The following is a 23,406-nucleotide window of genomic DNA, read 5'->3' as shown; positions in this document are numbered from 1 at the left end:
CGGCGCGTTAGGCCGCTAGTCTGCTCGAGTTGCTCGGGCGACTGTCATTGGCGTTTGCATCGGTCGGTTGATCGGTCGCGCACTGAGACACGAGATGACTTGTCCGCCTTGAGCGTCGGCGCATGTGAGCTCCCCACGTGAGTGCAGTGGGCAGCGCCGTATAGAAAGGGGTAGTGGCTTTGCGGTTCACACGAGAGCAACAGGAGTGAAACCACGACAACGGGCTGGCCAGGGCGAGGTGCGACGCCGTGAGACTGGAGATCGGCGCGCGTTCCTGCGTCCGTTGAAGCGGCTGGCAGCGGATGGTTCGGGAGAGCGTTGGGGGTGCTGTCTTCGCCAGAAATCGCAGTCGTTTGAAGTTAAGTGATCTGTGATATGTTGTTTCAGTTACTTGTTAAATTCTACTTGTTTTTGCTCGTTTGTCTTTCGTCCGTATTTGTTAGGCAGTTAGTGTCTGTCTGTCTGTCGGTCTGCCGTACGTTAATAGCTGCCTGTGTCATGTTTGTCGGATTCGGTGTTAACGAATTTATAGAATTAAGGTAAAGGCCGAATTCATGAAATATCTTTTTATCTTGCCTATCATCTTGCGAGGCGGTATATGTGTAATGAAGAGCATGTTGTACACTTTTTGTAAGTCTGAATTTCATGGGTTTTATTTGAATAGTCATTTCTATAAAGTTGACACCCTTCCACCGTAAGAGCCCTTTCAAAAACAAATTGCACTTTTGGTGGCAAATAATTTCTTAGTCTGAGTGTTTTTACCATTTCCAACCCTCTTACGGGATGCATAGTTAATGTGTTTGTGTGAGTTGTTAAAATTTTTCCATCCCTCTTACGGGGTGCATAGTTAATGTGTTTGTGTGAGTTGTTAAAATTTTTAGTTTAAAGTAATCTGGTTGTTGCAGAAAAAAAATAAAAAAATTTGTTATTCTGCCTCTGAATAATTGTAAATTGATATTTAGAGGCTGCTTTCTGGTTTTAGTTTTAAATCTGTTGTTGAAAAGGCTTTTAAAAATAAAATTCACATTTATTAAACGTTATTTTATTTTCCATCAGTTACTTCCTCGCAATTACTTTCACGCTCACCTAGTGTGATTAAATGTGCTAATGTTCTTGGTGAATCGCGAGTAAATAAAATAAATTCTTTAAGAAAAGATTTTGAAAGCTAAAATTACGGTTCACATTGTAAAGAGATCTGCATGCAACTGACATTTGTACATCGGTACCTCGCTCTCAGGGATATGTAAAGCTGTTCGTCTTCAGCGGACCAAACTGCACAGAAATTTGCGGGTAGCGGACTGGAGGCGTGTAGTGTGATCCGACAAGTCGCTGCTTTGTCTCTTTTCAAATGAGGTAAGGTGTCGATCGCATCGACGACCCAACGAGAGGTCCAACCCGGAAAGTGTGGGGGCCGTAGTTCAGGCGCAAGTGGTTCTGTGATATTTTTGGGAGTGTTTTCCGTAACATGACTTGAGCGCACTCTTTCAGGTTACAATTAATACGAACCAGGATGTTTATTTCAACATTCTCCTCAAGACTTTTCTCGTGCTCTTTGCAAGTTGCTTTCCGTTAGAACGTTCAAAACAGGGTACTAGCACAAACAGGCAGCCTGGGTGGCTGACTAAAGGTATAAGAATATCTTGTAGAACAAAGTGGCAATTATATCAAAACGTTAGAAACAGTCGCAATCTAAATGCAGTAGTCCATTACAAACAATATTTTAAGGTGCTTAAAAAGTTATTAGGAAGGCAAAAAGTATGTGGTATGCAGATAGAATAGCTAAGTCTCAGGATAAAATTAAAACCATATGGTCAGTCGTAAAGGAAGTGGCTGGTCTGCAGAGACAGGTCGAGGATATAGGATCAGTGCATAGTGGGAATGTCCGTGTTACTGATAAATCGCATATACAGGGTGTTTAAAAAATGACCGGTATATTTGAAACGGCAATAAAAACTAAACGAGCAGCAATAGAAATACACCGTTTGTTGCAATATGCTTGGGACAACAGTACATTTTCAGGCGGACAAACTTTCGAAATTACAGTAGTTACAATTTTCAACAACAGATGGCGCTGCAAGTGATGTAAAAGATATAGAAGACAACGCAGTCTGTGGGTGCGCCATTCTGTACGTCGTCTTTCTGCTGTAAGCGTGTGCTGTTCACAACGTGCAAGTGTGATGTGGACAACATGGTTTATTCCTTAGAACAGAGGATTTTTCTGGTGTTGGAATTCCACCGCCTAGAACACAGTGTTGTTGCAACAAGACGAAGTTTTCAACGGAGGTTTAATGTAACCAAAGGACCGAAAAGCGATACAATAAAGGATCTGTTTGAAAAATTTCAACGGACTGGGAACGTGACGGATGAACGTGATGGAAAGGTAGGGCGACCGCGTACGGCAACCACAGAGGGCAACGCGCAGCTAGTGCAGCAGGTGATCCAACAGCGGCCTCGGGTTTCCGTTCGCCGTGTTGCAGCTGCGGTCCAAATGACGCCAACGTCCACGTATCGTCTCATGCGCCAGAGTTTACACCTCTATCCATACAAAATTCAAACGCGGCAACCCTTCAGCGCCGCTACCATTGCTGCACGAGAGACATTCGCTAACGATATAGTGCACAGGATTGATGACGGCGATATGCATGTGGGCAGCATTTGGTTTACTGACGAAGCTTATTTTTACCTGGACGGCTTCGTCAATAAACAGAACTGGCGCATATGGGGAACCGAAAAGCCCCATGTTGCAGTCCCATCGTCCCTGCATCCTCAAAAAGTACTGGTCTGGGCCGCCATTTCTTCCAAAGGAATCATTGGCCCATTTTTCAGATCCGAAACGATTACTGCATCACGCTATCTGGACATTCTTCGTGAATTTGTGGCGGTACAAACTGCCTTAGACGACACTGCGAACACCTCGTGGTTTATGCAAGATGGTGCCCGGCCACATCGCACGGCCGACGTCTTTAATTTCGTGAATGAATATTTCGATGATCGTGTGATTGCTTTGGGCTATCCGAAACATACAGGAGGCGGCGTGGATTGGCCTCCCTATTCGCCAGACATGAACCCCTGTGACTTCTTTCTGTGGGGACATTTGAAAGACCAGGTGTACCGCCAGAATCCAGAAACAATTGAACAGCTGAAGCAGTACATCTCATCTGCATGTGAAGCCATTCCGCCAGACACGTTGTCAAAGGTTTCGGGTAATTTCATTCAGAGACTACGCCATATTATTGCTACGCATGGTGGATATGTGGAAAATATCGTACTATAGAGTTTCCCAGACCGCAGTGCCATCTGTTGTTGACAATTGTAACTACTGTAATTTCGAAAGTTTGTCTGCCGGAAAATGTACTGTTGTCCCAAGCATATTGCAACAAACGGTGTATTTCTATCGCTGCTCGTTTAGTTTTTATTACCGTTTCAAATATACTGGTCATTTTTGAAACACCCTGTATGTACAGTATTTAATAAGCACTTTCTGAATATAGCAGGTGAACTAAATGGAAACCTAGTCCCAACAGGGAATCACATAGCGCTCTTAGAAAAAAGTGTTCCGAGACTGTTACCTGAAATGCTCCTCCATGATACTGACAAGAGGGAGATTGAGTTAATAATTAAATCACTTAAGACCAAGAACTCTCATGGATATGACGGGGTATCTAGCAGAATACTGAAGTATTGTTCCATGTATGTTAGCCCAGTACTTAGCCATATCTGTAACTTTTCCTTTAGGAGTGGTCGGTTTCCTGACCGATTAAAGTACTCGGTAGTGAAGCCACTTTATAAAAAGGGAGACAGGGATAATGTTGATAATTATAGACCTATTTCTATGCCATCGGAGTTTGCTAAAGTTATCAAGAGGGTTGTATATACAAGGTTACTGGAGCATTTAAATTCACATAATTTGCTGTCAAATGTACAGTTTGGTTTTAGAAATGGCTTAACAACTGAAAATGCTATAGTCTCTTTTCTCTGTGAGGCTTTGGATGAATTAAATAAAAGGTTGCGAACGTTAGGTGTTTTCTTTGATTTAACGAAGGCTTTTGACTGTGTTGACCACAAAATATTACTGCAGAAGTTGGAACATTATGGAGTAAGGGGAGTAGCTTACAACTGGTTCGCCTCTTACTTTAAGAACTGAAAGCAGAAGGTAATTCTCCGCAATATTGAGAGTGGTAATGATGTTCAGTCCCAATGGGGCACTGTTAAATGGGGCGTTCCCCAAGGATCGGTGCTGGGGCCACTGCTGTTTCTTATTTATATAAATGATATGCCTTCTAGTATTACAGGTGATTCAAAAATATTTCTGTTTGCTGCTGACACCAGCTTGGTAGTGAAGGATCTTGTGTGTAATATTGAAACATTATCAAATAATGTAGTTCATGAAATAAGTTCGTGGCTTGTGGAAAATAATTTGATGGTAAATCACAGTAAGGCTCAGTTTTTACAGTTTCTAACTCACAAATCAACAAGAACTGATATTTTAATGAGACAGAATGGGCATGTTATAAGCGAGACGGAACAGTTCAAGTTCCTAGGCGTACAGATAGATAGTAAGCTGTTATGGAAAGCCCATGTTCAGGATCTTGTTCAGAAACTAAATGCCGCTTTATTTACCATTAGAACAGTATCTGAAATAAGTGACATTTCAACACGAAAAGTAGTCTACTTCGCATATTTTCATATGGTATTATTTTTTGGGGTAATTCTTCTGATTCAAAAAGGGTATTTTCGGCTCAAAAACGGGCTGTTCGAGCTATGTGTGGTGTAAGTTCGAAAACCTCTTGTCGACCCCTATTCAATAGCCTGGGAATTTTGACATTGCCCTCACAGTATATATTTTCTTTAATGTCGTTTGTTGTTAGCAATATTAGCTTATTCCCAAGAGTTAGCAGCTTTCACTCAGTTAATACTAGGCAGAAATTAAATCTGCATGTGGAATGCACTTCCTTGACTCTTGTGCAGAAAGGAGTGCACTATTCTGCTGCATCCATTTTCAATAAGCTACCACAAGAACTCAAAAATCTTAGCAGTTGCCCAAACGCTTTTAAGTCTAAACTGAAGAGTTTCCTCATGGCTCACTCCTTCTATTCTGTCGAGGAGCTCCTGGAAGAGCTAAAAAATTAAGCAAATTCCAGTGTTACATTCTTGATTTTCTTTATTTAAACTAACGACGTGTCAGCTGAATATGTTTCTTATATTTCATTTTATCTGTTTCTACAATCGTGTTATAATTTCATGTGTTGACTCGTTCCATGACCATGGAGACTGCTCCTTAATGTGGTCCCACGGAACTATAAATAAATAAATAAATCAAGTCTCGCCCTTTCCTCTATGTCTTCGAGATGAGTGCGCTGTGGACACTCCCATCTTCCAAGACGACAACAGCCGCATTCATATGGCTCCACACATTCCTCCCTGGTTTGACTAATACTCATGCACCCTTTTGCCCCTTTACTGCTACGCTAACTCACCCGATGGTTATCTCACAGAAAACGTCTGCGACTACTTGGAGCAGCGGGTGAAATGTGGCATCTCCGCAATTTGGTAGCTCTACTGAAACATTATTAATGAATGGTTTTAGCTGGAACTTGTAGACCCTCTTTCTCACCAAACTGAGATAGCCGTTAGGGCTACAGACGATGTAACACTGTACTGGTACACTGTCTCCTGGGGTTTCTTTGTCCGCTGTGCTTACGTATTGCGTTCTCTCCCAAAGTTCTCAGTAGCTTCTAGTTTTATTGCAGTGAAACAAGCACGACACTCGATCTTTCATCCTGCAACGTAGTTTTTGCTGTTTTGAAACTTCTTGGAGCATAAAAACACTAAGCCGGATCAGCGCTCGAACCCGCAATTTTGGAAGCAATGCTCACTGTTTCAAAAGAGTGAAAGATTCGTTGTGGAAACAATCCATTTAGCTATGTCTAAGCCATTTCTCAGCACATATTTTTCTTCCATGAGTGTCAGTGTCAGTCCAGCTGGCTATGCAGGAGAGGTTTTGTGAAGTTTGGAAGCCAGGGGAGGGTTCCAAGTAGACGTGAAGCTTTCAGGGAGGACTACGATTGGTGCCTAGATGTCTTAATGGGTAAGAGAACTGTGCGAAAATGGCGAAGTTCAAGATTAAAGTCTCGCTCCAGCACACAGTTTCAGTCTAACAGGATTTTCAAATTAGATCAATCAGATTCGTATGCCTGTTCTGTGTGAAACAGATTGTCATTACTACGTCATACGGCTGAAACATTATCGATGTAACACATAGTATCAAAACATTGGTAAAGTTCTCCTGTGATAAGTCACTGCCCTTATGCAGTGAATGATGACCGAATTACTACTGCCTCCTTAGTCTGCAGTTTCAGCTATCTGATCAAATAATGTCTGTTATGAATCATTGTCCAGGTCTGCGGCCATTAGCGATGGTACATTCCATTTCACAGGTAACGATTTTTTATGCGTGGTGTGAAAGTAGAGTTCGTTGATTGAGAGGCTACCCTTGGGTCCTTATTACTTCCTTATGATATCGTTCTAGACACAGAATAACTACGTAAGGTCTGGTCTATCGCATGGTAACGATAGTGGACCGCTGTTACTGAGTCACGTGCCGGTTTTTGTAAGCCGTATCTACTACAGGCGAAGCGATTTGGAACCATAGTGAAACACTGCTATTGGTCAATCCGACAACGTCTATGAAGATTATTTTTCACAATTTCACGTGTGCCGTCTGTTCAAATAGGAATCTACTGTCACTTTCTTCTCACATGCAGTCTCAATGAAAGTGAAATGCCTTTTTCAACAAAGTTGCCAGCGGGATAGTCACAGAGTCTGTTGGAACAGCCGTAGTTGATACTCGAATTGATCGATGGGTATGAGCGTGTCTGTCGTCATACACGATTAACACAGTGTAAGCCAATGAGCCAGCTTATATTCATCTTTGAGGGCTAATGTTACCAGAAGACTGTAGTACTAGTTTTTGACGACGCGATCTCTTGCGAGTCGGGTCGATGTGTAATAGCGATGGGAGGTTCTAGGATTATAATGCTTGTATCATCTACAATCCGTGATGTAATAGACTGAAGAACATGGAGAGGACAACTATCGCCCTTGAAAGCACGTAAGTTCAGCAGTTCTCAACCATATAGAACACTTATGAGACTTCCTGGATATCCGCTCAGTTTGTTCGAGAAATAGTTATCGAGAGTAAGCGACGTTTGGCACTGTATTTGATTGGCCATGTCAAATTAGTTCAGTGAGCATTGTTCTTGTGCTACTGTTATGTCTGTAGCGCTGGCATTCAAGGGCGACTGAATGGGTCGATTACTTCTAAATGCTATGTCCAAGTTTTCCGTCGGATCTTTAACAAGCCGGTGCCTCGCAATTTTCGTAATGAATTGTACGTGATCATATTTGTTTCTCATGCTTTTGAAAAACTTGGATTTTGTTGACGTGGACTGGCACACCAAACGCCGGTCCTTTAGTAAGACGATCCACTCCGCGCCCAGCGACAAGCAACATCACAGTAATCGGGTTGCTGAAACTCTTCTAGAAATCCTCGCAGGATTCTACTACACAATAGAACAGTCTCATGTTGCCTCCAGAGAAAAACATCAGCCACTGCAACGTGATATAGTCCGCTACCAGCGACATTTTACCACAAAAAGCCGGCCACATGTGACAGCATGATTTATCCATCAGACCCACTGTACTCTGTTCTATCTGTTTCATAATCACGATCAAAGACAAATCATCAATCGTGATAAATGTGCGAAGACGGTCTCCATCAGCAGCAACACAGCTTTTCATACGTAATTCTAGGTGTTCACCACTGTGGCAAGGTCGTTGCTGTCGCAGTGTGACGTATACATAGATCCTGATTACCTTGCAAAACAGAGCGCAGCATTCGGGTGGTTGCTTTTCTAGTTCGTTGCGATTCTCACACCCAGCGTTTATAAGATTCCACCACCTACTAAACTTTTCCTGCTACCTTTCTCTGTGCTCCGTCTTCTGCGTGACTTACTTGTTCCACTTCAATGATTCTAAGTTTGTGTACGTGCGGTTGCCATCTTACATACGCGGCCTTTTACAGAAAGGATTCAGCCAGCTGCAGCTTTCGGTTTCTGAGCTCAGCTCGATTTGATTGCCAGTCACCTTACGTTCTATTTTCAGATGGGGCAGTCATTGTCTACTTCCACGCACACTGCTTTATCAATCCGAATGTAATTCTGTAATTTAGTGACGTCAGAAGTAGGCTTTAATTTTTTTGCTTCCTATTCTATCAGTGACAGCAAAGAGAGCCAAACAATTACAACATTTTGTGGCAATTCAATATCTACACTGTACATAGACAAAAATTAGGGAATGGCTGTTAAATACCATATTTAAATCGCATTGTAAATGTATGATGTAGTCCCAGAAACTCGAATTTTCTACCGCAGTCGTTCCGAAACTTGAAGGAATAAAAGAATATAACATCAAAGTGGTATACGTTGTTCTCTCTAGTGCGCAAAGCTTAAATCTGCGACATGTAGTTCAGATGACAATGGAGAGAGAGAATTATGCGGACTTCTTGGTATCACAGGCACCGAAACTGACTAGAATAGATTAGGTACTTGAACCTGAACAGGACTGAACCAGTGAAGACAGAGTACGCAGTTTATTGCTTCCGACTCATTTCATCTCTCAGGAAAAGAAAAACCACCCAATTTCTAGGAATCGTATGCCAATAATAGTTCAAACGACGTATATGGAGTGTTTTTTAATACTCCTTAAAATTGTTTAGTGGTTAATGATCTGAAGAGAAACCCTTGTTTTCGTGCTGCAGAGAAACATGGAAAACAAAGTGGTCCACTGTGTTGTGTCTGCTGACTGAAAGACAGACAAAAATTGCTGTGGCTCCGGTAATTATTACATCTGTGGGTAACAAGTGATGCGGCAATGATGTCTAATGTTACTGTGGTGGGAGGGAATGAGGAATAGCGACTGAAGAAGAGACACCGACTGTGTAGAGTGGCACTTGAGTTTAGCTGCTTTAGTGTAATCATTAGTAATGGGCTGAATTCCTAAATTAGTTAGATGCTAACAGATCTAGTAATTAACAGAGTGACAGGAAAGTACTATCTTGTTTTCATCCAGCAGATGCAAGGTAGTGGAACATTTTGTTTCGTAAGTTTGCTATCGTAGCATACACATGTTTCGTCTGCAGATATATTCCTATCCCAATCACTGTAAAACTGGGCCATTCATATGCAACTAGAGTTTATAAGGAGACTGTAGACGCATATAGTACGTGCACAACTTTATACTGGTTATGGAAGTGGCAGTGATTTCTTGCGCCTTAGGCACTTTCTTTCCACAAAGCTTCGTTGTAAAGCTGGTTGCCGACTTGTTCCCTTCAGGCGTCGCCTGTCATGGAATTATTCATGAACGTATTATACTCACCTACGACAACTTCACTTGGCGTGTTAGGAGGTAAGGCGGGGCTGTCACTGTTTATATCGACTACAATAGCTGGCTCTAGATTACATGCAAGATATTGCTCAACGACATGCCGTACAGGACATCCATTCGCCGAACAAACGACTGTGTCTAGAACTTTGCATTTGTATGTTACATCATGGCAGCGTGCATTTAAGAGGGGGATAATACTCTGTCATTAATATCGTGAGTGCGAAGAAGACAATATGATGTCGATCAAAGGCGTGTGTTCATAGGGGAACACCCATCAAATATTTATTTCAAATCTAGAAGTCTTTCACTAGAGCAGATTACATCTATCATTAGGTTTTGCAATTGTCTTGGCAGTACTTCATCCTGAATTGCCGGTATTTTAAGATCAAAGACAGCTGCCAGTCAACATAAAGTTAACAGATTTGTCGAGGACATTCATTCAGTGGCCGCTGGTGGAGATTTGTTTAACATATGACGAGTTCAGGTTCTCCCAAATTCCTATACGATAAACCCCTCATCACTTCTGTGGACCACTCGTGTCACTAGACGCCATTCTAATATTTACGGTCTCCTTCGTCACTAAGGAGAAGCTGTTACAGTTAAGGGCGCTATGGAAGCACAACGCTTTTTACCCTTTTGTGGTGGAAATTGGACTTATTTTTCCTGCCAAGAAATTCTTTTGTGTTTGCCGATAAGTTGCTAGGAATTGGATGTGATAAACAGTACGCCTGCTTATATAAATTTTCGATAATTCTTCTAGAATTCTTGTTATGAAATCTCAATTCTGAAAAAAATATTAAAAAAAAATGGTTCAAATGGCTCTGAGCACTATGGGACTCAACTGCTGTGGTCATAAGTCCCCTAGAACTTAGAACTACTCAAACCTAACTAACCTAAGGACATCACACACATCCATGCCCGAGGCAGGATTCGAACCTGCGACCGTAGCGGTCGTGCGGTTCCTGACTGTAGCGCCTTTAACCGCTCAGCCACTCCGACCGGCAAAATATTTAAAGTCGCAAATACTTCCACGGTTGTATTAACCCATTACACAGTTCAGTACGAAACGAAATGTTAAAATTTTCTAGAATAAAATTCAGATATGAAACATTCGAGTGATTGAAAAGCTCTTAATGGTATTTGGCCGTTATAAGGAAAAGCAATATATATCGGGGAAATAATATACATAAACGGGTCAGAAACATTTTCTCTTCTATTGCTTTCTCTCTTTCCTGCACAGTTGAAGAAATTCTCTTGTCCGAAGTTGAACAAGGCATCAAGTGATGGTTGAAAAGTATATTTTTGCTATAGGAGAAGGTCTATCGAAGACTCTGCGCCGGACAAAGTGGCCGAGCGGTTCTTGGCGCTACAGTCTGGAACCACGCGACCGCTACGGTCGCAGGTTCGAATCCTGCCTCGGACATGGATGTGTGTGATGTCCTTAGGTTCTAAGTTCTAGGGGACTGATGACCTCATAAGTTAAGTCCCATAGTGCTCAGAGCCATTTTTTTTTAATTCTTCGAATAAGCAAAGGGACGTAGGGAGGCTCGCGAGGATAAGAGTGGGAGAATATAGGAACATGGAATTACTTCCCAAAGGAGGCCTTAGTGGTTGCCTTTGTTACGTTAAAGTCCTCCTGACGTGCATACACGTGGTACAGTAGGACATACTTATTCATCTGGAATCGCGAGGCATTTCAGCTATTAACGTTAAATATCGCGTCAGCCCCTGTAGCTACACTTCTGACATCCAGTAGAACAACAGAACATTTGTGAGGAGTGTTACTTTTGTTTTAGGACTCAGCCGTTCGATTACTTTAATTTTTTTGCTAAATTACCAGTGACAATCTTAGAAGCGACTAGTATATTTTTTTCAATAATTAAGTTACGGTAAACTGGCAGAGATGTACAAATGACCGTCTGCTAATCTTTTTTATGCTTTTCCGTTACACTTTTCTGACAGTGTGCAGAGAGCGATAAATTCGTGCGATGGTAGATTTGTCATAGTTTATCACACGTGTATCGCCATGGATTACAATCGTGACAAGGCGTACTTCAAAGCCAAACGCTCTTCCTGAACTCTTCCAATCATTCTGTTGAAACACTTCCTCTGATAAACCATTTTCGCCATGACACTCTATCCCACGACAGTACCGGTCCCCCGACCCGCCTTCACTTCATTTTCTACTTTAGTAACCTGAAAAAGGAATCGAGTAGTTGGAACAGCTCGATTTTGTTTATTTGACACGCGATGCACCTGCTTCAGCTCGCAGATACCACAAACTTCCTTCATACCAATCATGTTAGAGACTTATTTACAAGCATAACCTTCCAAGTATCGACTGAAAGGTCACAGGGTAAATAATGTCTTACGAAAACACTGCAATGGAAACAAAAATTGAAACTTATTTTATGCAGTACTTATCATAAGACTGTTAAACGGTACAGCTACTTGGCATTAAAATTTAATTAGCATCCTAAGAAATGAAACCAATGTACACATTTGAAAGAACAATGCGGTTCGGTTATTATTGTTGTTGTGGTCTTCAGTCCTGAGACTGGTTTGATGCAGCTCTCCATGCTACTCTATCCTGTGCAAGCTTCTTCATCTCCCAGTACCTACTGCAACCTACATCCTTTTGAATCTGCTTAGTGTATTCATCTCTTGGTCTCCCTCTACGATTTTTACCTTCCACGCTGCCCTCCAATACTAAACTGGTGATACCTTGATGCCTCAGAACATGTCCTACCAACCGATCCCTTCTTCTAGTCAAGCTGTGCCACAAACTTCTCTTCTCCCCAATCCTATTCAATACTTCCTCATTAGTTATGTGATCTACCCATCTAATCATCAACATTCTTCTGTAGCACCACATTTCGAAAGCTTCTATTCTCTCCTTGTCCAAACTATTTATCGTCCATGTTTCACTTCCATACATGGCCACACTCCATAAAAATACTTTCAGAAATGACTTCCTGACACTTAAATGTATATTCGATGTTAACAAATTTCTCTTCTACAGAAACGCTTTCCTTGTCATTGCCGGTCTACATTTTATATCGTCTCTACTTCGACCATCATCAGTTATTTTGCTCCCCAAATAGCAAAACTCCTTTACTACTTTAAGTGTCTCATTTCCTAATCTAATTCCCTCAGCATCACCCGACTTAATTCGACTACATTCCATTATCCTCGTTTTGCTTCTGTTGATGTTCATCTTATATCCTCCTTTCAAAACACTATCCATTCCGTTCAACTGCTCTTCCAAGTCCTTTGCTGTCTCTGACATAATTACAATGTCATCGGCAAACCTCAAAGTTTTTATTACTTCTCCATGGATTTTAATACCAACTCCGAATTTTTATTTCGTTTCCTTCACTGCTTGCTCAATATAAAGATTGAATAACATCGGGGATAGGCTACAACCCTGTCTCACTCCCTTCCCAACCACTGCTTCCCTTTCATATCCCTCGACTCTTATGACTGCCATCTGGTTTCTGTACAAATTGTTAATAGCCTTTCGCTCTCTGTATTTTACCCCTGCCACCTTCAGAATTTGAAAGAGAGTAATCCAGTCAACATTGTCAAACGTTTTCTCTAAGTCTACAAATGCTAGAAACGGAGGTTTGCCTTTCCTTAATCTAGCTTCTAAGATAAGTCGTAGGGTCAGTATTGCCTCACGTGTTCCAGTATTTGTTCGGTTATTAAGAACTGAATCATCCAAATCACAAAGAGTTAATGGAGAGATCATTTGTAGAATATTACTGCGGGATACGTTAAAAATTTTACTTTATATACTTTGTTCCAAGGAAATGATATTTACTACAGGATGCAGCTGCACGAAAACTGTTGACTTAAGATGCTACTAATGTTAACTGTAAATAAATAACAGTCGACACTGCAACATTTTTATGTGTTCTAATATTTTTCATGTTAAGGACCAGAGGTAGCGGTTGTTAAGGTAATCGTTGTAAATATTTTATCATAAAAGCACTAATATTAGGAACGTAATCCACAGCAACGCGTTTCGGTAGTGAAGTTCCAATCACCTGGCTGTCTGAGTTAACCTTACATAAAATACACTTCAAAAGCACTCAAGGTCAAAATACAAAAACAAATAAAGTTATTTAAAAACAGCATTTATACAATAAGACGAGGTTGTCACGTCGGAATATTTTGACCTTGATTACTTTTTAAGTGCGTTTTATGTAGGATTAACTTAGGCAGCCAGATGATTGGAACTTGACTCCCCAAATGCGTCGCTGAGGATAATGTTTCTAATATTAGTGGTTGTACCTTAAAATATTTATAGCCTTTTATGAATAGTAATTGACAGCACATGTTGAATAAGTGACCTATACATTGAATGGAAGGCCATAAATTGATCTTTAAAGAGTCATTAGAATATAAGATCGTATACGAATAGGGTATAATATTTTAGACTGATGTGTACGGAGCAGTATTCTAATAATGAAACACTTGTTGGTCAGACTGCATTACGGTCAGTGATAGTGGCCATGTGGTCACCCCCGTGCCACCATTTATGCAGCAAAGGATCCTTACGGGAGGAATGACATCACAGCCACTATTGATTTCACCAGACCTGCTGAAAGTAACCATATTTAGGACCCTATAGTATGATGGTCCTCCGTTACTGTTGTTGACTTCAACGGTTCGTGGCTGTCTCAACGACTGAAATCTACAAGCAGAGCACCATCCGCGCCACATGAGTCTGTCCTGTCGTCAGTGGTATAAATAACGTTTTGGTTTGTTGCAGGAATACCAATAAATTACTTTGTGAATTGTGATTCAGTATTAGTATAAATCATCTTGATCTGTAGGCCTAATTCGACACATTTGAGTAAAACAACTACCATTCCAGTGTTCACCTTATGTCCTAGACTCTAAGTGCTACATAGATCAGAGTGATGTCAGTTATCCCTCCTGAAGAACTTTAGTTGACTAAAGAAACAAAGCGACAAAAGAATATGCGAATAGCATATGGTGGTTTATACTTCTCGCATCGATAATAGGACACCACCGGAAAGACTTGTTTGGTGAATCATTTACTCACTTGCTGTCTCATATGCTTTGACACATACAGGATCTATTTTGGCAGGTGACTTGATCTTTTCTATCATCAGTTACCTGCAAAAATTCAGTAATCCCTGTTTAAGCAGCAGCACTGTTCAGTGTCAGAATACGTGTAAATAGGAAATCAAGTTTTAGGATGTGCTAAGAAGTTCTTCGATGATGGTTGAAGGACAAGACTCGTGTCCTCAGAAACACTTTCGAAATAAATTTCATTACCTTTGAAACGTCCCCTTAGAAAAATTTATGAATTACTGTGCTGGTAAACCTCTTGCATTATTTGATTTTCAAACAGCTGAGCAGAACTGAACGTACTAAGACATTTCTCTCTTTACTTATTGTGATCATCACTAAACTGGCACACAATATTTTTAGCGCAACGCAATCTGACTTTCAAAAATCCTTACAAAAGAATGGCCCTGACTAACAATAACCTATAACTTTCATGAATCACTTACCTCACAAAAATCTTCATTACTCGAACTACTGCAATACAGCGAGCGCCAATACTGCCAGCTAAATAAAGGATTCTAACTACTGAAGGCACTAACTACTGATAGGCATAGTTACCAAAGAGAGATCTTGATAGAGAACAAACAATGTATTTACCTTAATAATCTTCAAAAGTCATCATATGTATATATCTATCAATTCATGACATCCATCTTTACAAATTTACTCTTTCTGATGGAGTCACGTCCAGATCATCCGCTCTCAAAACTCCGCCATTTCTCTCCCCACGTCCACCAATGCTGGCGGCTCACCTCCAACTGCGCAACGCTACGCGTTGCCAACAGCAATGCCAACCAGCCACAGAATAGACACAGCACAGCCAGTGCTTTTCATACAGAGCGCTACGTGGCGTTACCAATATAAAAACCTAAACAGCCTCCTTACATAAGACTAGTGTCCTCAGAAACACTTCCGAAATAAATTTCATTACCTTAAAATGACTTAATAAAACTTTACGAGTGTGTAACGTTTTCAATGTTTTGAAGTGCACCTTGCTTCTCTTTGACAACCTTTTGTGGAAGTTTCAGTAGTTTGTACAAATTGTGTACCGCACTAGAACTCGAGATTCTATCACCTATGGTTTGAACTGCGTTCCTTCTGTCAGTTTCCCCTAGCAAGCTTCGTGGTCTGACTCATAAAATCAGTCTCCACGTTACTTTTCCTTTTATTGTCTTCCGAAGAGTTGAAGTTCAACTAGAATATTACAGTAGAACAGTGCCGAAATTTCTCGTCGACGCAAACTCCTCTAGCGAAGAAGAGTTCATTCGTACGTCATTTCTTGATTCGTTACTCGGCAGAATAAACAAATGTTTGAAACGGTTTAGAAGTCCTTTTGAGTCGTTCGTTTGCCCCTTATCGCCTTAAAATATATGTCATCAAAGAAATTAATTTTGAGAATGCCTTAAAGGGTTATGAAAACATCTCTTTATTATAACAAGTAGTTTCGATGAGTACTTTTTGTGTAATTCCATGTTATCGGTAATTTGAGAGACCTACTGTAGTTTGTACAGTTACATACACATGCATGTCTTTTTTAAAATAAGAGTCTCGCTCACCCGTCTAACTACAGGTACATCCATAGGTGGACGAGACTCTGGGTCATAAGCTATCCAGAAAGGACACAATCACTGCATGATATCTCCGTAAGGAATCAAACCATCATCCAGGAGAAAAAAGAGGTGTCATTAAAACCTTGATGGCCAGAGCCAACAAAATCTGCGAGCCGGTTTATTCGCAGGATGAATTAAATTAATTACGATCTTTTCTCCCATTCATTAATAAAATTACGGATCGTTTCGGGGAAGTTTTGGCCAAATATGGGGTCTAAACGATCTTTAGACCCACCAAAAAGATTAAGGAATATTTGAAAACAGCAAAAGATGCGCGGCACCAGCTAGCAGCACAGGGTACATAAAATTCCATGCAGTTGCGGGCAAGTGTATTACTCGCGCAAACGAAGTTGACACTCGGCGCGGTGCCTTATGGGAGCGACTGTAAAGGTATTTCCCATTCAGTCACTCCCATCAGCCAGCGCGCCGAGTGTCAACTTTGTTTGCGCGAGTAATATACTGGAACTGAGAAAAAAGTGTCGACACACGCACAGCCAAACAGCAAAGGAACTGTTGTCTGGGACATAACGAAAAATGGGCCGTAGGAGAATATGTTTTTCGACGTGGGAACTACGAAATAAAATTCAATGAGACGAACGTTTTAACAAGGCCATCGCATTAACATGCACCCATACATAGAGAAGCAAGAGAGATTCATAAACATCATAATAACTTTAATGGAAAAGAAGAAGGTTTGAAGTTAGATAAAATATGGATGTCAACTTTGCGCCAACAGAATGGCAATCGATTATTTTTAATCGAGAATGATGACACCATTCAGAGATAGTCATACAGTCAGTATCACGTGAGATATGGTGATACCCTCTAGGCGTCTATAAATGCGAGAGCCCCTCAGACCTCAGAAGCAGTAGCCATTTTACCTCGGAAGATGCCTCCCACGGGAGACGAAACGTTAGGAAGTAGAGGTTTATAATTTATATAAAAAAACAGCTACCAGCCACATGTGGCTGGTAGCTGTTTTTTATATAAATTATAAACCTTAAGTACAACAGCCACGTTTCTCAACATGTCGACTTTCGACAAAATAGCGTTAGGAAGTAGTTTTACACATCGACGCGGCATCTCAGCCCGGAAGTTTTAACTGAAAAATATGTCGGTCATGAAAGCCTACATTGTATGAATACCTCGAATAGACTTCGAATATGGCATCTGTTCTGTAAGCCATGTTAAATTATTCATGTTCGTTTGTTCTGAGACATTGCTGTCCATACTTCAAACCACTGCGTTTGGTGGATATTAATCGTGACATTTATGCGAGTTTAAAATTTTGACGTTTATTTCGTAGTCTCGCTTTTCACGTGTTGACGGATGTACCTTCTGACAAATTCGTTCGGCACCATTAACCTTGTGTACGATTATTATGAAGATAGAAATTGTCAGGTGAGTCCCCAAATAATAAATTGGACTGTGCATTGTTTCTGATTAGCAAGAAGGGTCGTAACTTGTGGTTTTATTTCAACACACAGGATGAGAGCAGCACCTGCCACCTTCATCTAACTCCATACTGCACTTCGACAGGTGACAAATTCTTTTCTTTTCACGGTGTCTTATTTCCTCGGCAGGGCGCTTATAATGCAATTTATAATTTGTACTATTTCTGATTAGTTGTGTTGTGGTTTCCGAGTAATTAGTGGTGCCCTTAATATGGTATTGTGTTCCTTTGCCAACATGGAGAATTATAAAGCGAAGAACACCACTGAACTCACTGATATAAGTAGTAACCAGATTTATCGAAAGCAAAAATCAAGAACAGTATCTGAAATAAGTGACAGTTCAACACGAAAAGTAGTCTACTTCGCAAATTTTCATACGCTTATGTCATATGGTATTATTTTTTGGGGTAATTCTTCTGATTCAAAAAGGGTATTTTTGGCTCAAAACCGGGCTGTTCGAGCTATATGTGGTGTAAGTTCGAGAACCTCTTTTCGACCCCTATTCAATAGTCTGGAAATTCTGACATTGCCCTCACAGTATATATTTTCTATTAGCTTATTCCCAAGAGTTAGCAGCTTTCACTCAGGTAATAGTAGGCAGAAATCAAATCTGCATGTGGAATGCACTTCCTTGACTCTTGTGCAGAAAGGAGTGCACTATTCTGCTGCATCCATTTTCAATAAGCTACCACAAGAACTCAAAAATCTTAGCAGTAGCCCAAACACTTTTAAGTCTAAACTGAAGAGTTTCCTCATGGCTCACTCCTATTCTGTCGAGGAGCTCCTGGAAGAGCTGAAAAATTAAGCAAATTCCAGTGTTACATTGTTGATTTTCTTTATTTAAACTTACGAACTGTCGCCTGAATACGTTTCATATATTGTTACATTGTTGATTTTCTTTATTTAAACTTACGAATTGTCGCCTGAATACGTTTCTTATATTTCATTTTATCTGTTTCTACTATCGTGTTATAATTTCATGTATTGACTCGTTCCATGAGCATGGAGACTTCTCCTTAATTTGGTCCCACGGAACAATAAATAAATAAATAAATAAATAAATAAATAAAAAATTACCACCCTCGAGGAAATGGGAACTTACTTACACAAAATTAGTAAAAAGGAGGATCTGATAAGATTTCTAAGGGAAAAGTGTTTCCAGCAGTGGAAGACATTATCACAAATGAACTTGAAAACGACTCCAGTGTAAGCCTCTTCTGTGCAGATACTCTTGTGCAGGTAAACTTGTACCGGTAAAAATGCACAGGTAAAAGCGCGCAGGTAATCTGCCCAAGTCCCCCTACCAGGTAAACTGGAATGTGTGTGACGCCTTTAACGAATGTGACGTTTATAGCGCCGTTGTGTGACGTCCCGGTGAGCGTTTACAGCGGCCTCAAAACAGGTGTTTGCTCACGGCGGCAGGTGCAGCGTACTCACTGGATGCCGCTGGCCGAGGTGACGGGAGGATCCGGGGGCACGTAGAGCACGGCCGGGGTTCCCGGCGGGCCCGGCGGCAGCGGCGGCGGCAGCGCCTCGTTGCTGGAGTCGTTGTGCGCGCAGCAGCTGCCGAACATGAACGTGTCCACGCACATGCCCACGTGCCGGCCCTCGCTCTTGATGCACTCCCACACGAACATGCACGTGCCCTCCACGCTGTTCACCGAGCACGGCTTCGGGCTGATCTTGTAGCCTGCAACACAGCAACCGCGTCCCATGTAAGTTTCGGCTTCGGAGCTCCCGTGGTATCGTCTCTGTATTCTTCCTCTTCGGACTTAACAGCGACCTCGTGTACGGTGGAATACACCTCTTAAATTACTTTTGGCTCGTTAAAGATATTAATTGTAATCTCTTGTCACCTAGACAAACTGGCTCATGAAACAAAAAGTAAAGCATTGACGTAAATCATTAATAACTGTGATATAGGCATCAACTTCGTTTTCTAATCGACATTTTTGGGCCAGAATGACTGACTCTTCTGACAGAAATTCAATGATACAACAGTGCCGTAGGCCTGACGAGAAATTGTGCTGTGATCCTCAGATCGATGACCCGCGTGGGATTAGCCGAGCGGTCTCAGGCGCTGCAGTCATGGACTGTGCGGATGGTCCCGGCGGAGGTTCGAGTCCTCCCTCGGGCATGGGTGTGTGTGTTTGTCCTTAGGATGATTTAGATTAAATAGTGTGTAAGCTTAGGGACTGATGAACTTAGCAGTTAAGTCCCATAAAATTTCAAACACATTTGAAAATCAGATCGATGACGGCTTTCATGTAGTTCTCTACGCAAGTCTATCCTACGAATCTTCATCTCTGCATGCTTGCTGCATCCTACATCTACTTGAAATTGGTCTTCCTATACGATTTTTTTATCTCCCTACCACTTCCTTCCATTACCAAATTAACAATTCTTTGACGGCTCAGGATGTGTTCTCTCAACCGATACCTTCTTTTAGTCAAGATTTACCACAAAGCCCTTTTCTCTCCTATTACATCATTAATTTATCCATGTTAATGGTGATTTAGCTCTGTCTCGTTGCTCGAAGAACTACCGCAACGATCCACTTTTGTACACTTTTATTTGTGTCAAGAAGCGTTTCGGTCTTCCACCTATCTTCAATTGGCGAAACAAAATTTATATCTTCATCTATATAACGTGATGTGTGCAAAACAACAAATCGCAATGCTGTATAAAAACTGGCTCTTTGCCGCATTTCTTCAAGTAACCTCTTCATTACTTACTGATATTTCATTCCGATTTTTAGCATTCTTCTAATGCACAGCATTTCTATTCGCTTCTTATCTTTACTGCTTACCGGACACTTTTCACTGCCACATAACATTGCAATCCGAACAAATACTTCAAGAAATCCCCGAAATTTATAATCATTGTTAAGAAAATTTCTATTTTTCGTAAACACTTTCCTTGATATTGCAAGTTAGCATTTTATATCGCCGTTATTTCGGCCATCGTTTCTTATCTTTGTGCTCAAATAGAATAACTTGCTTACTAGTATCAACGCCTCATTTCCTTATCTTATCCCTATAGTTACTTCATTTAATTAGAATGTACACCATCACATCGATATTCATTTTATGACAGCTTTTAATGACAACCATTCCGTTAAACTGCTTTTGCAAGTCCTTTGCAATCTCTGACAGAATTACAATGTCAACGGCAATTCTTAAAGTTAAGTTTTTTTCTTATTTCTGAACTTTAATCCTCTTCCCAAATTTCTCGTTGGTCTCCTGCATTGCTTGGTCTATGAACTTAATAGCAGTGGGGATAGGCTACTACACAGTCTTACTTCCGTCTCTGTTATTGTCCCCATTCCAAGCCCTTTGACTCTTACAACTGCTGTCTGATTTCTGTTAAAGTTGTAGATAGCTTTTCGCTTCCAATATTTTATACTAGACAATATCACTGTTTCAAAGAGAGTGTTCCATCGAACATTATCGAAAGTATTTTCTAAAATACAGATTTGCCGTTATTCAACGTATAATCAAAGTCCCAGAGCCAATATTGCCATACGTGTTTTTACACTTTTCCGGAACTCAAATTGCGCTTCTGACAGATCGACTTCTACCGGTCAGTCGATCCTTTAGTGTATAATGAAAAGAAAACACGGAGTAAAAATATTTTGAATATGGTGATTTTTGTACTGTTGTGTTGTGCCCGTTTGAATGGTGGGCAGGTTACACCATTAGCCATGGTATCTGTCACCATCGAGGCAAGCGATACTTGTTGTTTACACCACCTTCGACAGGGAGTGGAAGGAATCTTTTGGCCAGCATGCCGTTAATGAGGCCACAAGAACAGCACAAAAATCCTCAAATCAATGTATTTTTGCTTTGAAATTTACATCATACATAAAAAGATATCACTGAATCTCTCTCAAACATATACGGTGTTTTCGCCCAAAAAATGCCGTAATTGCATTAAAAAAATTGATACATGTATCTCGATGACCATTGAAACTGCGAGAAAGTATTGGAATTCATCTACGTCTACACGGATACTCTGCAAATCACATTTAAATACCTGGCAAAGGGTTCATCGAACCACCTTCTTAATTCTCTATTATTCTAATCTCGTATAGCGCGCGGAAAGAACGAACACCTATATCCGTACGAGCTCTAATTTTCCCATTTTATCGTGCTGATCGTTTCTTCCTATGTAGGTCAGTGTCAACAAAATATTTTCACATTCGGAGGAGAAAGTTGGTGATTGAAATTTCGTGAGAAGATTCCGTCGCAACAAAAAACGCCATTCTTTTAATGATGTACAGCCCAAATCCTGTATCATTTCAGTGACACACTGTCCCATATTTCGCGATAATACGAAACGTGCTGCCCTTCTTTGAACTTTTTCGATGTACTCCGTCAGTCCTATCTGGTAAGGACCTCACACTGCCCAGTAGTATTCTAAAAGAGGACGGACAAGCGTAGTGTAGGCAGTCTCCTTAGCACATCTGTTACATTGTCTAAGTGTCCTGCCAATAAAACACGGTCTTTGGTTAGCCTTCCCCACAACATGTTCTATGTGTTCCTTCCAATTTAAGTTGTTCGTAATTGTAATACCTAGGTATTTAGTTGATTTTACGGCTTTTAGATTAGTCTGATTTATCGTGTAACCGAAGTTTAACGAATTCCTTTTAGCACTCATGTGGATGACCTTACACTTTTCGTTATTTAGGGTCAACTGCCAATTTTCGCATCATTCAGATGTCTTTTCTAAATCGTTTTGCAATTTGTTTTGATCTTCTGATGACTTTATTAGTCGATAAACAACAGCGTCATCTGCAAACAACCTAAGACGGCTGTTCAGATTGTATCCCAAATCGTTTATATAGATAAGGAACAGCAAATGGCCTATAACACTACCTTGGGGAACGCCAGAAATCACTTCTGTTTTACTCGATGGCTCTCTGTCAGTTACTACGAACTGTGACCTCTCTGACAGGAAGTCACAAATCCAGTCACTTAACTGAGACGATATTCCATAAGCAAACGATTTCGCTACAAGCTTCTTGTGTGGTACAGTGTCAAAAGCCTTCCGGAAATCCAGAAATACGGAATAGATCTGAAATCCCTTGTCAATAGCACTCAACACTTCATGCGAAGAAAGAGCTAGTTGCGTTTCACAAGAACGATGTTTTCTAAACCATGTTACTGTGTGTCAATAGACCGTTTTCTTCGAGGTTCGAACACAATATATTTATATTATGAATCTCTCCTCCCTAAGGCTCTGGATTAAAAGAGATTACAAATACCTTTAATGAGACAAAAATAGTTTGTGGTAAATAAGTTAGGCGCCCCACGCTTTACGTAATTCAGACACAAACTTAGTCGCGTGTGTTAGCGATCACAGCTATGGAGACCTATCGAAGATTTCTTTTCTTCGAAAAATGTAAATCCGATTATGATTCGGGTGTCTTTTACGCAAAATGTTAAGAGCAAATTAATAATAATAGTAAAACTCAAATTGCCAAGAATCCACTGGAAACAGAACGAATCGAATCAATTTTGAAATTTTGTGAACTATATTATGCTGTATCATGAAGACACCTTTCAGACTCAAACATTCCTATCTTTTTGCTACGCTGTGTCAGTTCGACAACATCACATAACAGCCTTGCTGGACCTCATGAGCTCAACAACCGCTTAAGACAAGAAACATTGTAGGGCAACAAATGTGTTTAGAACTATTTAAAATATGGTGATGTGAGAAATTTCTTAATTATTCTACGTTTAATTAACATTACAGCTCAAGCAGCAAAACATACACTTCTTAAATCACAA

General features: G+C 40.7%; 1 protein-coding gene across 1 annotated transcript in view; it reads right to left on the bottom strand.

Annotated features, from left to right (window-relative positions):
- Positions 1–23,406, bottom strand: part of LOC124799851 (serine proteinase stubble) — a 711,707-nt gene that overhangs the window by 106,227 nt on the left and 582,074 nt on the right. Inside the window, exon 3 of the mRNA XM_047262951.1 lies at positions 19,049–19,301. Within this exon, the coding sequence (XP_047118907.1) occupies positions 19,049–19,301 (253 nt within the window). The remainder of the gene's footprint in view (positions 1–19,048; positions 19,302–23,406) is intronic.

Source organism: Schistocerca piceifrons, chromosome 1, assembly GCF_021461385.2.
Source record: "Schistocerca piceifrons isolate TAMUIC-IGC-003096 chromosome 1, iqSchPice1.1, whole genome shotgun sequence".
Taxonomy (NCBI): domain Eukaryota; kingdom Metazoa; phylum Arthropoda; class Insecta; order Orthoptera; family Acrididae; genus Schistocerca; species Schistocerca piceifrons.
The sequence above is the reverse complement of the archived record's forward strand: the minus strand, read 5'-3'. Positions and strand labels throughout refer to the sequence as shown.